The 18251-nt window shown below is 43.8% G+C and overlaps 1 protein-coding gene across 2 annotated transcripts; it reads right to left on the reverse strand.

Moving 5' to 3' along the window:
• arhgap27 (Rho GTPase activating protein 27) lies at positions 1-17951 on the reverse strand. Of its 2 annotated transcripts, XM_028989981.1 has the most exons (19): positions 17741-17951; positions 15859-16623; positions 8760-9182; positions 8338-8544; positions 8173-8253; positions 7906-8013; positions 7568-7645; positions 7415-7459; positions 6956-7023; positions 6775-6862; positions 6227-6328; positions 6042-6140; positions 5632-5749; positions 5373-5498; positions 3636-3734; positions 3481-3558; positions 1373-1501; positions 1003-1108; positions 1-796 (listed from the first exon to the last, which is right to left on the reverse strand). In XM_028989981.1, the coding sequence occupies exons 2-19, from the start codon at positions 16543-16545 to the stop codon at positions 628-630; spliced, it is 2811 nt and encodes a 936-aa protein (XP_028845814.1). In that variant the 5' UTR covers positions 16546-16623; positions 17741-17951; the 3' UTR covers positions 1-627. The 2 variants fall into 2 exon arrangements, with proteins under 2 accessions (XP_028845814.1, XP_028845815.1); XM_028989982.1 differs by lacking the exon at positions 7415-7459.
• Between the last annotated feature and the right edge of the window lie 300 nt (positions 17952-18251).

The following is an 18251-nucleotide window of genomic DNA, read 5'->3' on the forward strand; positions in this document are numbered from 1 at the left end:
TTTGTTTTACAGCCATGTATTTATTTAAAGCAAATATGTTGCTCCCTTTGAGTAATTTACTGCATAAATATACCATTCCTACTATATGTACAAACTTTATGTAAATCTTTACATATTATTAATGCTTTTAAATTAAACATGGGCTATATGTGCAAGGACATTTCCACTATCACACTTGAAAAAAATGTGCTTACAAGAGTAGAAAATATCATCAGTGAAAAATTAAGGGCTAAATGTGCACACGAGTCACTGACCCTGTTCATAAAAAGACTACAAATATTAGTTCATCTTTTGTACACCTCTATATTACATAAAAAACACATGTTGGATCAAACTTCATAGACTAAAAATGTCTAAAAATATATAAATTAATATGCACAGTTCCACACTATTTGGAGGTGCATCTACTCTCCATATGGCTTAGAAGAAGTCGTGTTAATTACAGGTACAGTCTATTGGTGCTGTAATTCTCATGGCCGAGACCTGTTATGGTTCAACAGAAAAAAAACAAAACAAAACAAAAAAACACTAAAATACAGGACATTTAAAAAGACGAAGGACAAAACAATTGAACCAGTGTCCCTTCATGGGGTGGTATGTGTCCAGTTTGAACCCACAAACTTGCAGTTAGAAGAGGTTGTTGAATTCATTCAGGACGAACTCAACGATCTGGTTCTGGCAGACCATGTACATGGCGATGTTGGCCGACTCCACCTCCGGCCTGAGCAGCGTCGGGCCGAACACGATGGCGATGTTTTGCACCGTCATCCTGTTCTCCTCTCCATGCTCGATCACCCTGGTGGAGAGTAAAAGAGGAGGAGAGGAGGAACTTATGTATAAGAAACTAGAGCAAAAACAGACAGGAGGAGGGAGGGAGTTTCTCAACAACACAATATGCCCTGCGTCCACAGGGTCCGGTTTTAGAACCAATATTAATTCTAAATAACATAAATGAGTGTAAATGTTCAGCCCACGTTCTGAGGTTATTATCATAGTACGTACTTGCGCAAGTGCTTGAAAAGTGCTTCCATAGTTTTTATATTGGCAGTGGGCAGGGACTGAACCAGCTCAGTCATGTAGCCGAGTCTCTTTTCAGGATTAGGAATTTCTGAGGGAAGAGAACACACAGGTCACGCATCACAGCGTCTGTCACCAACACTAATGTGTTTTTTCTAGCAATGCTAACGGCTTCACTTTGTTTTAGTTCGGTAAGACAATTAGTTGAGACCTGCATGAGTATTTATTTCTGACAACCTTGAAAGCAAACATGCTAGGTCCTCTTTACACAGGTCTCAGCACCAGAGAAAAGGCCTTCATACGAAGGAAAGTCCATAATGTGGTTATGATGAAAGCCAGACTGAGGTGGCCTTACTGATGCCAGCGATGAAGTTGTTAAAGCGACTGAAGGGGAAGAGCGGTTCCTGGAGCTCCCTGAAGAAGAGTTTTAGAGCACCTGTGATCACATGGATGTCCCAGTGACCCTCCTCTAAGTCCAGGTCCTCTGTGGGCACAGAACAATGGCCGGTCTGTCAGAGCCAGACACCAGCCTGTACTTTTTGTGAAATGCCATGGTGGTCCCTTATATACTACAATTTATATTGCCATACATTGGTAAATATATTTCAATATATGAGAAACTTCCCAATACAGGGAGTGCAGAATTATTAGGCAAGTTGTATTTTTGAGGAATAATTTTATTATTGAACAACAACCCCAATGAACCCAAAAAACTCATTAATATCAAAGCTGAATGTTTTTGGAAGTAGTTTTTAGTTAGTTTTTATTTGTAGCTATTTTAGGGGGATATCTGTGTGTGCAGGTGACTATTACTGTGCATAATTATTAGGCAACTTTACAAAAAACAAATTTATACCCATTTCAATTATTTATTTTTACCAGTGAAACCAATATAACATCTCCACATTCACAAATATACATTTCTGACATTCAAAAACAAAACAAAAACAAATCAGCGACCAATATAGCCACCTTTCTTTGCAAGGACACTCAAAAGCCTGCCATACATGCATTCTGTCAGTGTTTTGATCTGTTCACCATCAACATTGTGTGCAGCAGCAACCCAGCCTCCCAGACACTGTTCAGAGAGGTGTACTGTTTTCCCTCCTTGTAAATCTCACATTTGATGATGGACCACAGGTTCTCAATGGGGTTCAGATCAGGTGAACAAGGAGGCCATGTCATTAGTTTTTCTTCTTTTATACCCTTTCTTGCCAGCCACGCTGTGGAGTACTTGGACGAGTGTGATGGAGCATTGTCCTGCATGAAAATCATGTTTTTCTTCCTGTACCACTGCTTGAAGAAGGTGTCTTCCAGAAACTGGCATTAGGACTAGGAGTTGAGCTTGACTCCATCCTCAACCCGAAAAGGCCCCACATGATACCAGACCAAACCAGTACTCCACCTCCACCTTGCTGGCGTCTGAGTCGGACTGGAGCTCTCTGCCCTTTACCAATCCAGCCACGGGCCCATCCATCTGGCCCATCAAGACTCACTCTCATTTCATCAGTCCATAAAACCTTAGAAAAATCAGTCTTGAGATATTTCTTGGCCCAGTCTTGACGTTTCAGCTTGTGTGTCTTGGTCAGTGGTGGTCGTCTTTCAGCCTTTCTTGCCTTGGCCATGTCTCTGAGTATTGCACACCTTGTGCTTTTGGGCACTCCAGTGATGTTGCAGCTCTGAAATATGGCCAAACTGGTGGCAAGTGGCATCTTGGCAGCTGCACGCTTGACTTTTCTCAGTTCATGGGCAGTTATTCTGCGCCTCGGTTTTTCCACACGCTTCTTGCGACCCTGTTGACTATTTTGAATGAAATGCTTGATTGTTCGATGATCACGCTTCAGAAGCTTTGCAATTTTAAGAGTGCTGCATCCCTCTGCAAGATATCTCACTATTTTTGACTTTTCTGAGCCTGTCAAGTCCTTCTTTTGACCCATTTTGCCAAAGGAAAGGAAGTTGCCTAATAATTATGCACACCTGATATAGGGTGTTGATGTCATTAGACCACACCCCTTCTCATTACAGAGATGCACATCACCTAATATGCTTAATTGGTAGTAGGCTTTCGAGCCTATTCAGCTTGGAGTAAGACAACATGCATGAAGAGGATGATGTGGACAAAATACTCATTTGCCTAATAATTCTGCACTCCCTGTATATTTCCAATGCCTTTTTTAAAATATATAACATTTTCAGTATATATACAGTAATAATATATTAAATAGTGTAACAATGTATTTATTCAATATATGAAAACAGCAATATTTGCAATATTTTCATATATTGTCATTTATCCTATTTCATGTCTTATATATATATATTGCTTACATATAAAATATAGTATTATAGAATATATCAACATATATTACTATGTACAATTAACAATTTATGAATACACACAAAATATAGTGTCACATAATATATTGAGAAATATATTTTTGTTGCATATGGGGTCAACTGTACCATGGTCTGCTTTGAAGCGGAGCTTCTGAATGGTCGCCAGATTCCCGCTGACCCTGTAAATCCCATCGATCCCCAAACCTGTTTAATCCAACAGAGGAATCCACTGTCAGTTCTTTGAAAGTCATCAGTAAATCCAGCACTGGAGAAACCCCCACCTCTTTTCTCCACAGTCTGGATGCACTTCTCCACAAAGCTGGGCACATTGGAGTGTTCCTGGGCACATAACGAGGCCAAATGGCAGCCAAACACATTCTCTGGAGAAACAAGGACGGTAAGTGAAATTCAACCCTGAACTGCAGTGCCACGGTCCACAAGTACAATTACAGGGAATATATCACAATTTATACAACTGCACACATATTTAATTTACATGCACACATCATGGACATCAGTGACCAAAGATATGATTCAAAGTTAAATACCAAATTCTTGCATTTTAATACTTAAAATGTATTGATTGTGACTCCTCCCCACAACTAATTTTTCCAATCTCTCTCATTCATGTTGATTCCTTCTCTACAACATTAGAAGATTTCACCTTTTTATATTAACACAGGCTACTCAGATACTTGTCCAATCTCTGGTCATCTCCAAACGGGTCTACTGTAACTCCCCCTTGGCTGGCCTTCCTCTTACTGCTCTCTCACACCACTCCCCTGCTACGTTCCCTCCACTGGCTTCCTGTAGCTGCCCCGCATCAGATTTAAAATCCTGATGCTGGCCTACAAAGCCAAGGAAGGGTCAGTAACCTCCTACCTCAGATCTCTCCAGCACTGCTTCACTGGTACGATTGTTGAGCAGTGGGCAGCCATGACAGGCGCCCGGGGGAGCAGTGTGTGGGGACGGTCCCTCTTCCTCTTACTGCTACTCAACCTCCCCAGCCGAGCAAAGTACTGTCCCCACACCCTGCTCCCTGGGTGCCTGTCATGGCTGCCCACTGCTCACCAAGGGTGATGCAGAGGACACATTTCGTTGTGTGCACCGTGTGATGTCCTGCAGTGTTTGACAATGACAATAAGTTCACTTTCACTTTCAGAGGTAGGTCGAAAATGTAAAGATTATTGTGATCTTTTAACATTAAAATGCAACATGTTTAATTTTCTTGTCGCTCAAAATACTGTATATCACAAACGCCATATAAGCTATTCAAAGCCAGGTAGGCCACCCTTGAAATGGTAGTAGCCTAGTGGGTAACACACTCGCCTATGAACCAGAAGGCCCAGTTTCAAACCCCACTTACTACCCTTGTGTCCTTGAGCAAGACACTTAACCCTAAGTTGCTCCAAGTCGCTCTGGATAAGGGCGTCTGATAAATGCTGTAAATGTAAATGTTGAAATCTGATTGGCCACGCCCCCACCAGAGCTGTTAGTTTGTTAAATTAGACTCTTGGGGAAGGAAACACTTGTTTGTGATATTTGGTGTTTAATGATTAGTAATTTTTTTTACATAGCATAACAGTAAAAACAATATATGCTGTGTTATCTTCATTTTATATGTTAAAAAACGGTTTGGGTTCTGAGTTATTAATCTAGTGGTATTTACAGATCAGGTCCTATGCCATTGAAGTCCACTAGGAGAGAATGTAAACTTCTTAACACAACTGCTTAATTTAAAACATTATTTTAAATGAAGGCCTTTTTCAAAAGGACACTATCTATTAATGAATAAAATGCACTTTACTCAGACCAACTTATTGATCACTTACTATCTGTGTAAGTGATAAAAGCATCTGCCAAATGCTTAACTACACCTAAATAACAAATGTCAAGAGATTATATTGTGATTGGTCACATTAATTACATTTAGTACTGAAGATAAAATAATTCTGAGCCACTAAGGCAACATATAAATGTTTACTCTATGAATAATATGTGATTTAACTGATCAGCACCTTTGATGTAGCCCTTTTCCTTCACTGACTGCAATGTGGGTCTCTTGAGGAGGAATTTCTTCAGCTTGCTGCGGACTTTCTTCTGTTCGGCATCTGAGGTAGAGCTGCTGAGTTGGGTCACCGAGACTGGAGAGAAACACGGGACATTACAGATGCAGGATTAATATTCTTCTGTTTATATATTCTTCTATTTTAAACATGCGAGTAAAACAATAAGGTGAGAGCCTGGCCAACACTAGGTGACGGGCTTTGTCCATACCAGAAACTCTCTTCTTCTCCCCTAGGTTCAGGAGTCTGTCATCCTTCTCTGGCTTCTCATTTATTTCCTCTTCCTCTTCAGGCTGCTGCTGCTGCTGCTGCTGCTGCTGCTCCGGCTCCTGTAACCGTGAGAGACGCTGCTGAGGGGTTGCTACGGATCCCATTTTTTTTCTTTTGGAGCTAATTTACATTCCGATCATTATCATCATCAGTAAATGGGAGTGAGCACAACATCTCTGCTCTCACTGGTTGGACCAAATTTTCATGCTTGTGTATTTCATTTGCATTTCAAAATGGAGACCGAAAGGCCAGGGTGGCAAAAATATATTTTTCAATCCAGTTTTTATTCAAATTATTCAAATGCTGACACCAGAGGGAGGGGGGGGGGGGGGGGGGGGGGGGGGTACCTACCAGCTGCTTGATTGTGTCCATGATGACTGTATACCAGTCCTGGATGATGCTCTCAGTGTCGTACTGCATTAGGAAATCTGCTCCATTTCGGCTTTTAAGCTACAGAAAAAAAAGTATAAAATCTAATAGAAACAAACTTTGCCAGCCTGCCATGACCTGAAAGAGTTAAAAGCACCTCAACGTACCTCCACGACATTCTTCTTGCTGGATTTTTCCTTGGCAGCCCAGCCAATCACTGCCCCCCTCAGGTCCACCGTGAACTCGGGAACGATCTGATTACTGCGGCTCTGTGGAGAGGAACACACAGGCTCTCTCACAGCCACCATTGTGAGGTGCAGAATGGAGACAGTGTGGCCTGGCAAACTGAACTGGGTGGTCGCCAGCGCCCCCCGGCCACTGAGGACGGATCTCTAGACTCTCACCATCCCTCACGCCTGTCCCACGCCTGTCCTGCCTGTCCAACGTTGTCAAAAAACAACGACACCAAATGCTATTTAATCCACTAAATCGTCAGGTGTTTTCTCCCTAAACTATCACAGCAAAACCGCGTTCCTGTCGTTCCAGACCTCACCTTTACTGACAACGAGATGCCTACTGATTCTAAGAAAAAGAATTCTATTTTAATTCCATAAAGGTTCTCCACAGTTCCCAGTCCTATTTATTTAGCTCTGTCAACAAGAACGATTCTTTCTGTGCTGCACCGAGCTGTGGAGATAACATGATGTGTTCTTACAGAAGATCCAGTCGCAGTCGATCTCGGGTCTTTGTGAAACGTCAGAATTCCACCATGCAGCACGGTCCATGACTGGGCCCAGTTTTTCCTGGGGGAGCCAAAAGCCGTCAGAAAAAAACGAACCAGAGACCAGCACACACACGGAACAGACATGACGTTAACAGGAATACACAGCACTTACCGAACTTTTTTACCATTCTCAGACACCTTTGTTTTGTTCAGAATCCCTGCTTTCTCCAAAGTCAGTGTCTAAAAAAAAAAGTTAAAGATTTAAAAGTTAAAAATTATGTGGTGTTGAGGGGTCAAGAGCTATTGATGAGTTCCTTCAGCTGCCCAAATTTGATCTTTATTGATTAAAACCAAATCAAGTGACATTAGGCCAGCAGAAACATGTCAATGAAGGGAACACTGTGAACCGTCATCACTGTGTACATCACCGAGCTACACCAGCCACCACCATCCATCACCTTCTCAAACCAGCACACCTAAACCACCATCAGACAGACAGACAGCCATCAATCTTATCTAAAAGGGCGTCCTGCCCATTCTAAAGAAGATTGGACACTGCAGCCAAAGTATGTATTTTATGTTCCCCACACCAATCCCCAAACACATCGGTTGAACATATTTTGGAACCCACAATGATTGGAGGATTTTCTGGGTTCTCACTAGATGCACGTTTCTCCTGTTTTGGAAGGAAGAAGAAGGCAGCAGCAGATATGAGGACAATGGTGCTTGGGTGGACAGTTTGTTTGTCTGGATTGTGCTTATGCTGGATTGTTATTATGCTTACATGGGGCTGCATCTCTGGAGAGTTGGACACATCGCTTCCGTAGTCCGAGAAGTTCCCCCTCTGGAAGGACTGGGACTTCTGGAGCAAACGGTGAACAAACAGATCAGTTCCCAGGTGGAGGAAATGTGCTCTCAAAAAAATGAGGTGAAATATGGAACTCCAAAAACCTCAACTACTACTTTCTGTCCATCAACCAGACATACCAACCAATCAGTTTCTACCTACCATTAGCTGAGAAGAAACAGTTTGGTATAAAAATGATAGTTGCACCAATGTTCACCCTGTTCGGCTTATTGCCAAATAACATGTGGGAGAATAAATAAGTTGCAGAAACGTACGTCCTCCTGTACAGGTCCCATGCTGTGCCTCCAGTTCTTGAGCACTTCTACTCCATTGTTCTCCGTCGAGCTCCCGTTCCTCTCAGAGCACAGCTCAGCACTATTCACCTGGAGAGAGTTACACTTTCAGCATAAGCTTTTTTTTTTAGGAGGTGCTGTGCTGTAATGACACAAACCACACAATAAAGACACCACACACCACTGCAGAAAATGAATAATGAAGGAAACATTATAACACATAACAACAAAGCCTCAGCCGCAACACACCTCCGGCAAATTCCACTGTGACCGGGAGCCGTCTCTCAGGTAGTAATACGTCTGACCCCGATCGTCCAGAGACTTAATCCACTGTCAACACAGCACGGTTTCATATGAATTCAGACGAAGAGTCATGCGTGCTTTCTCACCTGATCTGGGTTTAGGGTGGTGTACCTGCTCATGGGTGTGTTCACTGGTGAAGATCCACATGCCCTCCTGGTCGATAGTCAGATTCCAGCCTGGAGGCGTGCTGCGGTCCAGGGTGGCGCGAGGAATGACCGCCCGGGTAATGTGGCCCAGGCTGTAGTCCGACTGGCCGGGAGGAGAGATTCTGGAGGAGAAATCTTCCTCAGCTGGATAGTCTTCCTCAGGCAGAGGGGGCTGTGAATAGTGAGGAGTAAGTTGACGGGTGACATTCTTCAAGGCATTTTATAAATAATTTGAAAAAAGCTGCATATTTCTCCCCATCCATACTTCTCTCCTGTTCACAACACAGTGCACATTTACATTTAATTTGCATATTAATAGACATATATTTTAAAAATGAATAGAAGTGATGAGTAGTGAACACCTGGATTTTGACAGGGTTCTCATACCGGTTCATCCAGGCTGGTGCCCTTGCTTCGTGGGGAGTTGGCCACACCCTCTGGAGGTTCCCAGGACGACTCTCCAGAGGCGTGGTTGTAGAAATATGGCATCCCAGTATTTTCATCCAGTAGCTTCTCCCAGTCGGATGTGCGCCAGGCTGGGGGCGAGGAGGTCAGTGGTGGAGATGCGATGTAGGGGGGTGAAGACAAAGGCTCCTCCACAGAGCCCTGGGCCTCCATCGGTGGGTGTGTCCAGGTGGTGCGCCCTGTGGCTGGATGGTAGTAGAAATCCTGGCCACTCTTGGGCTCAGTGTGAAGCTCCCATCCTCCTGTGTCCTGCTGGGAAGGTTCTGAGGGGGGCGCGGCCGGGGACTTGGAGATGCTTCGACGGAAGGCACCAATGTTCACGTACACGGGATTATCATCCTCAGCCTAACAATCAGGGGACAATCAGGTTAATGGTAGAACCTCCTTCACAAATGCATTTAATATGAAACAATTAATAATCTATTATTGATAATAAGATAAAAAAATGAGACAGGATAAATAGGGATAAGGGTCTAATCATTCACCGTGCACACACCTAATATTACATATTCATTGGCTTGACATCAACCCATTAAAACTAATTTTGTGTTCCTAAAACCCTTCTTGAACCCTGTTTGAATATATCCTGCCCCATATCTGTAATATACCACGCCTCTAATATATCCAGTCCTGTCAACACAATACCCGCATAGAGGCACACTGTGCCAAAGGACAGAGTGAATAAGAGGAAATACAATATTTCCAGTCCTTTTGTGTATGATACAGTATGACCAAAGCACAATAAATACTGGACGCCACAACTAAATACGACAATAAATAACCTTCGATATAATATTTAACATAAAGTCTGCATATAGACCATAATAAGCGCAACACAGCCATTTCATCAATCAGAGTAATCTTTCATAAAAACCTTGCAAAAAAGTTTATATCAAAGCAAACAGGTGCGCACACACGCACAACCTACAAACCATTTCCTGCCTGCCCGGTGTACGAAGTGGAAAAAGAACACACAGCTGCTTTTAGTTTAAATGCAAAACATAGACTTTCAGCCAGTGCATATATTTAGGTGTCTTTTTTAAAACACATTTGCCTGTGGGAGTGTGTGTGCATGTGTGTGTTGAGTTTCTCTTCCGGTGTACTCAGAATTCAGGAAATAGAATAATTTGAGCTGTCAACCCACCATGCATCTAAATAGATCTGAACACACAAACAGAATGATAGATATCTGAATAAGATGAGTCCAGTTAGCATCAGCAACTTGTGAGTGAGACTAGAGGGTCTAAAAAAAATAACATCACCGCTTTGAAAATAACCATATTAATCAGTTATTACATGGTTGTAAAAACATGAAAAGTATTCAACATTTTGGCCACTGCAGATCATTTATTATTCCCCTTTTGTTTTTGTCTTCTAACTGAAGGTAAGACAGGTGACACGGGTGGCACAGTGGTGAGGATTTGCGGCCCCTTGAGACTTCGTTATAAATGCAGATTAAAGAACAACACACAGGACCTGCATGCTCGATCTGAACAGGGAGCTGCCAGCGCCATGTTCCTAATGAAGCCATAATAATAAGTACAGGAAGTAAATCAGGCTCCAGTCTAGCTTTACCCTGTGCAGGGTTTCAGACGAGGCAGTGTGGAACAGTCCCAGGCCATCTAGGGTCAATGTTTAACATTCTAGCATCGGCCGCGGTGTTGCCATACACATCCTGCCCATCACAGCACTACACCCACACGTGCCGAAGCCCAGGTGAAGCACCGCGTGCTGTAATAAACACTAAAACGTAACATTGAGTGGCTGGACAGTAATAACACTAAAATCTTCTAGACCCACCTGGACGTCCACAGGGTTACAAGGCGTGAGTGGTGGCCTGCTGCGCCACCGCCGGGTCCCTGAGTGGTAATCCCCCATGCCTCATCAGAACAGCTGATACAAGATCAGCCCAAACTCTACCTCTCCGATATCATAATTATATCAGACTCGAGCAGAACAAGGCAGAATCTCTCTCTCACACTCCCTCCCTCCCTCCCTCCCTCACATCCTCACTCACACTGCTGTCACCGGTGAAGGCTCAACAACGGACAAAAGATGACAAGACAACAGGCAGTGTGAGAGGGAGGGTCAGAGAGGGCGAGCGAGCGAGCCAGGCGGGGAGGGAGGGTAGAGAGTAGAAAACAAGCCCTCACTCACTTTCGCTCACTTCCTGCCAACTACGAAAGAGGAAATGTTGCCATAGAAACAACAGTTCAGAGAATGCCCTTTATCTGACCAGTGGCAAATTCAATTAATTGTTCAGGTCACAGCTGAACTCTGAGGACAGTTCCTCTTCTATTTGGTTTGGAAAGTAAAAACTTCATAACCCTCTCAGCTCACAGCACAGCCTCAGGCATGTGTCAGGAACCCGACAAAAGTGATCCTCAGGCTGACTGGTGACCAAGCAGATCTGACTATGTAGATTTATTACTCGCTTTTACCCCCAAACATTAACAATGCAACGTCACATTAATGCTGTAATGTAATGTTGAATTAATGCTTCAACATTTTGAATATACATTTCAAATTATCTTTTTACATTATTAATAATTCAGAATTCAACATGTTGAATGCTTCAACATGTGTAATTAAGAAAGTGAAAGTGGTGACACAATGGTGACATAATGAAATGTGTCCTCTGCTTTTAACCATCACCCTTAGTGAGCAGTGGGCAGCCATGACAGGCGCCAGGAGAGCAGTGTGTGGGGACGGTGCACCTCAGTTGCACCTTAGTGGATCGTAATTCGAACCTGGCAACCTTCTGATTACGGGGCCACTTCCTTAATCACTAGGCCACCACTGCCCCCCCAAGAAGAATCCAACATGTTGAATCAAAAAGAATCCTACATGTTCAATTCAGAAGAATCCAACATGTTCAATTCAGAAGAATCAATTCAGAATTCAACATGTTCAATTTAGAATCCAACATGCTGAATTATCGGTTCAACATGTGTAATTCAGAAAGTGAAAGTGATTGTGAAACAAAGCACAGCATATTGTGCACAGTACAAAATGTGTCTTCTGCTTTTAGCCATCACCCTTAGAGAGCAGTGGGCAGCCAACATGCAAAACCTCTACATGAACGCAGCAAAATTAACGCTGTATTATGTCAGTTCTACATCACGTTACATTAAAGTTGCAACATGTTAAATTAACAATTCAACATCAGGAATGCTGCCCTTTCTGACCTCTCTATTTACCTGGGCATCATGCTACATTGTGTATTTTGCACAATTTAATGGGTGGTAGTAGCCTAGTGGGTAACACACTTGCTTATGAACCCTGAGAGTCTCCTGGGGCACTTTCCCTGTAACTACTGATTCTAAAATGCTCTGGATTAGGGGTGCTGATAAATGCTGTAAAGTTACAATTGTACTGGACTGTAACATTTAACATTAACACTGCAATATGTCCATATGATTATGTATTTATAAAAGTCATATGAATAAATACTAAAAATGTCACTAACAAAACTTCAAACAAGCAAAAATATTCTACATGCAAGTGAAACATCAGTAAAAAACACAAAACACACACACACTATCAGTAAGCAACACTTCCTGTTACAGCTTGTTTTAGATATTGGGGGACTTGTTGGCACCTGTCAATCAGTCTCAGTTAAATAAAATACAAATCTTCTTGCTTGCGTGTAATCAAGCAAGACTGATAAAGAGAGTTATTAATGAACATAGAACAGAAAAATTCAAATGCACCTCAATTTGACCAGTCCTTCTATTCCTGTTTACCCCATGATCAGAGCTTTGACTATCTCACTTTTTCATCTGGCATGAGGCTTTTTTCAGGCCATGTTCAGGGAAGGTGAGCCAGGATTGATGAGCTCGGGCCCACAAAGTTCCTGGAGCAAACCACGAGTAAGGTGCTGAGCATGCTAGGATAGAAGGGTGTTTTGGTATTCAAATCTACAGAGAAAACAATAGTTTTGCAGTTCACTGCAGTCAGATGGTTTATTTCATCATGTTAGAAGTTTAATGATTGTACAAAAGTTTATGGTCACCTTGTTTTATTCAATTTTACAAAAGACTTGTCTAGTCTGAATTTGGTCAATTTTACAGCTGTTTAAAGCGACAGGCAGCATCATTCCACTGATAATGAGCCCTTCTACATGTATCTATTTCCAGCTACAAGCATGCCACAGTTATAGTTTAATGGACAAAATGCTTGTAATCTATAAAAAATCTTTTCTCGTCTGCATGGTCTTCTGACGTTCCTGGAAACCCCTGGCCACAGCTCACACTGAACTACATCTGTGACCTGGCATGAACATCTCAGAGTAACCCAGCGCTGACCAGGGCAGGATGGGTTCACCTTGCAGAGCCTTGGTTCCTCTCAAGGTTTCATGCTTTTTCAGGGACTTTTTTTTTCTTGTCACTGTCACCTTTGGCTGTTAACCAGGGGCCTCCAGCTGCTGTTCTACTATGTTTCGTGTTGATGTGTAGCACAAATAAATCTTACCACAGCAGCCACTTTATAAAATAGGTTTCTTGCTGTTTGGAATACATAAGCGTTTACGTACATTACACAGACGATAAAGGCTTGCTTCTCCAGAACATATTAAAGTATAAAACATTACAACCACAACAGTGTAATGTGTGTGTGTGATATATATACACACACACACACACACACACACACACACATACATGACAACATTCAGCAAGTCTGTAACATTAGCCAGTACTTGAGGTCATTAATGAAAGAAAAAAAAAATCCCCCTCTGACACCCCTGGGCCGCAGCGTATTACTGTGAAAAAAAAGATCTTCACGCCAAACTCCATTCAGTGCGATTTGAAAAGCTGCTTCTCTGTTTTCTGTTGCATTTGCATTCACTAGACAAATAGTGTCTGTGTGTGTATGTATGTGTGTGTGTGTGTGTGTGTGCGTGTGCGTGTGGAAAGACAGGCGTTCCTTGTGTTTAATATGGTGAATAAATAAGGAAGTTCACTCACTACAGTGCAAAACTAGCAGCTGCAAATGCAAATGTGCTTATTATTTAACCCCATTAACCACCAAACAGAAAAGAGGCTATACACACACACACACACACACACACACACAGAGCCCATTGAGAGGGTCTGGCCCTGCCCATGGTGTTACATCACCAGACGTGGTTTGGAATCTTAGATTAGCCCAGGAGCACGGGAATCCTCTAGACCAACCAGGACGGGCTGAGGACTGCAAGCCGTGACTTGGTTTCTTCAGGAGCCTTGAGGAGCCTGCGCCCAGAGTTCTCCATGGTTGGAGGTACATTGCACAGGTCCAGTTCTACAGACCACAGACCTTTACATTTGGTCACTGTGTGTGTGTGATGCATTCTGTCTCCATCATCATCATCATCATCATCTTTTTCTGATGAGGGGAACCTGCCTCTGTCTCCTTCTGCCACCAGCGCTAATTAGAGAACAAACGCTGTGGGCAGCATCACATGACCATTGATGTGATGAACTGCAAGATCCTATTGAGTATATATAATGGCGGTCTGTGTCTGCGTCTGTGTGTGTGTCAATACAAGACTGACAACCCCCCATCGTTGCTACACACAGCACAGCTGCAGAGAAAGAAAAAGGCCTGTTGGCCCCAGTGGTAGAACCTGCCGGAGCGGTTCTGCAACATTCTGAGCAGGCAGTACTACTGTATGTGCGGTGACTGTACCAGGTACAACCATCATTCCGATAGCATAACCGATAACATTATTATTATTATTCTCACTCACACTCCATCCCGGAACACTGGGCACATTATTATTATTATTATTATTATTATTATTATTATAGAAGAGCGTGAGTGGATGTGTGAACAGAGGCCGTTGCGGCTCATGGAGCTCCAGTCTGGTCATGTGTTCTAACTGCGAGATCTTCAGCCTCCTGCCTGAGTCAGACACACAAGCTACACGATCTTCTCACCAACCACCCAGATGCCAGCTGGATGGCAGCCCAAAGCCCAAACCTGCGAAGATGACGAAGAACCGGATGCAAATCCACACAACTCATACCACCGGTGGACTTGCGTTTAACCCACAAAGCAAAAAGTACTGTTGCTACGGCTACCACTCATAGAAACTTTATCCATTTCTATTTAACGTCCATTGCACCTGTGATAATGGATGATATGCATGGAAAACACACGCACAGAAGGTGTATCATGTGCTGCAACATGGCACAGGCATGACATGGGCTGCATTAGCATGAGATGACCTACATTCTCGGCCCAGGACACGGTGCCCACCCTGCTGAATGGCATGGTGCAAAGCAGCGGTCACCATGGAAACCAGGACCCCACCGGGCACGGGTCCAGCGCGCTCCGGGATTCCCACAGAGGCACTTTCTTTAAAACTAGTTTTCTTCAAAACCAAAGCCTCCATCGCGGTCCGCTCCTTATCACTCAGGTTAAACACGCAAACACAGAAACTTCCCAAAGTCCATAAACCCGGGCGCTCCGGACCGTACCTTCACACGCCGGGTCTCCGCGCTGCCCCCGCGCCACACTCCTCCTCCTCCTGGCGACCAGGCAGGTGGTGCAGGTCGGGAATCCGTCCTTTGGGAGTGGCTGCTGACGCGAGTTAACCCTCACCCAGCTGTCCACGCGGGAGAGAGGAGAGGAAAACGCGGACCCCGCCCACCCTCCATCACGACCCCGCCCACTCCCGACACGACCCCGCCCACCAGGCGCGCAGGACATTAACATGCAGGCCAGCACATCGCAATGAACCTGCACAACTTCTTCTCTTCTTTTAGTGGCCTTTGTTCTCTTTTTAATCATATTTGCATCTCTACACTTTTCGGAAACACACACACACAAACACACACATGAAGACGGCTGGGTTCCCGCTGTAAATGTCTAATGTCCGGTTTAAACTGTGTGTAGAACATCAGTAGAACAGGAAACAGCGTCACCGTGTGTCACCATGTGGTACCACATGAACCTGACAGGAACCGTCCTAATTCATCAAGTGTGTAAAGGAGTCTCCCAAAGCAGAATGAGAGGATGGAGGACTCCAGCGTACCTGTTCCTTCGCTGGCGGTTCTCCTGCTGGATGCTGCAGGGTGGAGGCGTCCTCAGGATGAGGACAGGGCAGCTCCGGCATGTAGCTGTTCAGCCCTGGAATTGGCTCATAGATCCAGTCGTCTAGGAGATCCATCAGGTTCTGCTTAATTGTGAGTGGAGGTCCCTCATCATTGCCCTGTTTGAAGAGGTGTGGCTTCTGAGAGTTGGCAGGACCTGCTGCCGGCTTTGTCACGACAGAATACGTTTCTGTGACAGGTGACCCTGGATGAAGGGTCCTGGTGTGATCCTCCTCATCCCACTCTGGAGGAAGCGGGAACCCTGTGAATTCCAAGGACCCAGACATGTCCACATTATCGTAGACGTTTTCTGTGTTGTAACCTTGAGTTGGAAACAGCGTCACGTCCTGGCCTTCAGGCTGACCCGCGTTGTCTTTGGCCATCTCCAGGCTGGTGAACTCTGAAGGAGGGTCCAGTGACACAGTTCTTATCCCAGAACCCAGCTCTTTCACGTACCTCGCCGGGATGTAGAAGGCCTTGGTTTCTGGGTCTCTACGGACATGCCACCAGTGGTCATTGGTCCTGGCCACCAGGATGTAACATTCGTTGGGTTTAATGGTGACCTGCTGGCCATCCTTGGTGGTGTAGTTGTATTCGAAAAGCACTTGGACGAGCTCGCCAGAGGACATTGTTACCCTTGGTCCCCTCCCAACCGTCCGTCAAAAGGCTCTTCTACTGCGGGCCTGAGGTCATGACGGCACCTGGACCTGAGGAACACAGTTCAAAAATATATATATATAAAAAAAAAAAATTACATGCAAATTAATTTGATATAAAGTGTGTGTGCCATAAACTAGAATGATCAGAAGTAATTGTTTGCTTCAGACACTGGAGGTACTGGGTTGAGTTCACATCCCTTCAACAATCACCAGGCACAGAATTTCAATATGAAACAAAAAATTAATTCTAATAATAAAAGAGATTTAGATCAGGGTGCTGTGATAATGTAGATGACGAGGAGAGCTCGAGCTACATGAGATGCTCGAGCTGATAAGAACATTGCTTCTTTTCTTTTATGAATTGTGGTCACAGGCCTCCCATTTTTATAAAAGCCTCTTTGTATCTGCTGTAGCAGAGAATGAACTCTGCATACAGCGTTAAGTTTAATATTCCTGCGTCCATCCTTCCTGCTTTTTCGGAGAAGGTCTGCAGGGTATCCAGAGACAAACGTGGGACGAGCAGAGGAATGTGGAGAGACCAGGGCAGCGACTTCACTGCCGAGGCCTAAACCAGGACACACTGGAACGTACAGGTGCTGGTGAGCCTTGGCTTCTGAGAACAGTGGAGGCCTGGCGGAGGAACTCAGCGCAGCTGGTGCTGTTTGCAGTGGAACGCCCAGACAAACCCACAGAACAGGAAAGCCTGCATCAGCACGCAGCTCATGCTGTAATCTCAGTTTGCCATATAAGGTCCTGGTTGCTATGGCACCGCAGCAAATGTTCACTTCCCATATATTGTGTTCAAAACAATGCAATAAAAAAAGTGATCAAGAGTGATCAAGAGAAACATTTTACCATTGTCATGCAGAAGACATTTTATTTTAGAGTTGCCATGATGTTATCTGTCCCACAACACACACTGAACATGTAAACTATTATATATATTTTTTAATGCAAATGGTGAAATCCACATTTTGCATTTTCTAATGATATGGCCTCCCAGCCATTTGTTACTGAGGGTATAAAATTGCATCTATATACACATAACAGTCAATAATTAATTCAAGTTGAAGTTGTAAATCCAACTTTCTGGCCTCTGACCCAGTGTAAAAGATAAAAGTTACTGTGGGACTACATTAAAAAGTATAGTTTTCCATATCCATACCTTTTAATAATGAGGCTTGAAGGAAACCCTGACAGTTCTGCGGTTCTCCTCCTGCTCTCACGTCTTCATGTCTTCTCCTTTGTAAACAGAGTGCTGAGGGTATTACACACGTTCTCTCAAACCAGACTTCTCTCTTACTTCCTGTTTTACTGGGTCAGGCAGGCGGGTGACAGAACGGAGAGAGTGACAGGCCGGCAGGAGGTGCGGCCGACGGGCGGATCGGGAAACTTTATTTTAAAAAAATGAACTCTGCATCTATGGAAAGCTGTGATTATGAGCCACATGTAGTGAGGGAATTATTTGGACACACAGGAAACATTTCAACAGGTTGGTTTGCTTAAAAAGCACATAAAAAAAAAAAAAGAAGTCAGCTGTTCCATCAAATCATTTCCTTTTTTTTTTCTTTTAAACTAAAAATGCACCTTTTTAAGCAACAGCAGTTATTGGCTGCAGTTCATGTCACCATTTACACACCAGTGCTGTTCAAATGCAGACTTTTTCCATTCCAGTC

Source organism: Denticeps clupeoides, chromosome 8, assembly GCF_900700375.1.
Source record: "Denticeps clupeoides chromosome 8, fDenClu1.1, whole genome shotgun sequence".
NCBI lineage: Eukaryota > Metazoa > Chordata > Actinopteri > Clupeiformes > Denticipitidae > Denticeps > Denticeps clupeoides.